The sequence below is a fragment of the Argentina silus genome, assembly GCF_951799395.1.
Source record: "Argentina silus genome assembly, chromosome: 22".
In the NCBI taxonomy this organism is placed as follows: Eukaryota; Metazoa; Chordata; class Actinopteri; order Argentiniformes; family Argentinidae; genus Argentina; species Argentina silus.
In genome coordinates, this window is record NC_139676.1 from 4,520,874 (window position 1) to 4,523,373 (window position 2,500).

Consider the following 2,500-nt stretch of genomic DNA (forward strand, 5'->3'; position numbering starts at 1 on the left):
GGGAAGGAGAGGAGGAGGCGAGGAGAAGAACGGAGGCTGGTGGAGGAGAGAAATCAGAAGACGGACTCTTTGCGACGCTCATTCCGTTCCATGCAATACAATGACAATTACTATTACAATGGTCTGGCTTCAGCTCACAGCTCAGCACTTCACCAACGGACACAGATGAAGGATTAGATGTTAGGAAGCGACGTGTGATGTGCAGGCAGACCGGGGCGGAAGCAAGAGTGATGACATGGAAGAGCACAGGGAGACAATCCCACTGTCGTCTGCGACCAGAGACTTCAGACTAAGTTCTGAAGAATGTCTAATTTGGCCATTGCTATTTTTCTTTTTCTTTTTGTTTCTGAAAGTAACAAATTCATTGTATTTACCTACCATCGACTATAACTTGTCCCATGTACAACCTACATTGGTTGAACATGCGTTTTAAATTATTTTTTTGTATTATTCTTTTCAATTCAACCATTCTAATTGATGCTTGTGTGCTTGATTTAGTTTGCTGCTGCAAGGGAACCAATGGAATAGTCTCAAAAGGGCAAACCCCCCCCCCCCCCCCCCCCCCCCCCCTTCTGGCTCTCAAGGCAGACTCAAGGAAACGCTCCAGTTATTCAAATGATTTCAAATACCAGTTCGACCCAGGTCTGATCCACACGTATCCATATCAATGCCTTTGTGTCTATAAACCAATCATTCAGTTCTGACGCCGTTCAGAAAACTTGAGGCCCGGTCTCAAAGGACCCATTCCTGGGATTCTTGGTCTCCTTCCACCCACCGCAGGAGGATTATAGAGGGGGTTCGGACTCAGAGGCACCGTTCTCTTAACAAACTGTCAATCGACAAGAACCCCTGAAAAATCAGGCCTTTTGAAAGAACGAGAAACTCTCGTTGAGGAACAGTCAGGGAGTATGGAGTTACAGCAGTGTGTGTAAATGGAACTGGTTTTGAGAGAGTTTTGGTTGCTGAGAGTGTGACCGCACGGTTTGATATATCCTCTGAGTGGTTGTTCATGGATGGGTCTGGGTTTATGTGTGTGTGATCTGAGCTCATAAACACACACACACGTTCGCAAGCGTGCGTGTGCGCTCGCGCACACACACACTTGAGAAAAAGAACACACACACACACGCACACACACACACACACACTGTTGAACTCCCCCCAAAAAGAACACACACACACACACACACACACTGTTGAACTCCCCCAAAAAGAACACACACACACACACACACACATCCCCACACATTCAGTACACGACTCCGTCCTCCATAGGAGTCTTTCTCAATCTCACACCCCCACTCCCTCCCTCTCTCTCTCTCTCTCCCTCCCCCTCCCTCTCTCCCTCCCTCCCCCTCCCTCTCCCTCCAGTCGCCTCCACTCTAACAGCCTGCGTTGTGACTGCCACCTGTCCTGGCTGTCTCCGTGGCTGAGACAGAGGCCCAGCCTGGGCCTGTACACCCAGTGCAGCTCCCCGCCCACCCTCCGCGGACTCAACCTGGCCGAGCTGCAGAAGAGCGAGTTCACCTGCATAGGTAAGACAGCGGCCGTAGGTCCGGAATCCTACGATCCGTCGATCCGAATCGATCCAATCATGTCAGCAACACCGGAGGGCGCCAGGGAGTCGACTTTCTCACTGTCTTCTGTGGTTGGAGCTTCTGGCTCAGCTCAGCTTCAGTGTCTCAGGTCAGGTTATGGGCACCAGTCGTTGTCGTGCACCTGAAAGCCATTTACAGTGTGTAGACGGTGACATGGCTGCTGCGGTAGATGCCGTGAGAGCCATTCAGGAGGGCACTGTGTGAGGGGCAGGGCAGAGAGGGCCTTGTGCCTGCCTAGGTGGTCACTCATACTGGCCTATGATGCCTACTAGATACTAGAGAAGTATGCAAATTCACGTGTGTGTGTGTGTGTGTGTGTGTGTGTGTGTGTGTGTGTGTGTGTGTGTGTGTGTGTCCTCTGTGTGTCCTCCTGTGTGTGTGTGTGTGTGTGTGTGTGTGTGTGTGTGTGTCCTCTGTGTGTCCTCCTGTGTGTGTGTGTGTGTGTGTCCTCCTTCTCCAGGCCACAGCGACAGTGCGTTCGTTCAGCCCTGCAGCCTGGCCTCAGGCTCCTGTCCTCCCATGTGCTCCTGCAGTAACAGCATTGTGGACTGCAGAGGCAAGGGCCTCACAGCCATCCCCGCCCACCTGCCCGAAGCCATGACCGAGATGTGAGTACCTCAGGTCCTTCATAAAAAAGAAATTGAAAACAATATATTATTAAAAAGTATTTTTTCCTTCTTCTAGCATTGTGACTGCCTATGGCCCCTGGTCCGAGCATTGATTACTTTATCTTATGATGACTGATGGATAGATGATTCACTTACTTAAACAAATGGATTTGTTGTAAGTCGCTTTGGATAAAGGCGTCTGCTAAATGCCATAAATAAAATGCCGTAAATGTAATGTAAAGATCCACACCACCCAACATAGTCTCCAACGGAATACGTTCTGCAGGATCGTTT

The 2,500-nt window shown here is 50.0% G+C and overlaps 1 protein-coding gene across 1 annotated transcript in view; it reads left to right on the plus strand.

Annotated features, from left to right (window-relative positions):
* Positions 1-2,500, plus strand: part of LOC310822038 (slit homolog 1 protein-like) — a gene marked incomplete at both ends in the record, with an annotated part of 50,787 nt that overhangs the window by 21,184 nt on the left and 27,103 nt on the right. The window contains 2 exons of the mRNA XM_083694327.1: positions 1,372-1,535; positions 2,059-2,206. Coding sequence (XP_083550453.1) covers positions 1,372-1,535; positions 2,059-2,206 — 312 coding nt within the window. The remainder of the gene's footprint in view (positions 1-1,371; positions 1,536-2,058; positions 2,207-2,500) is intronic.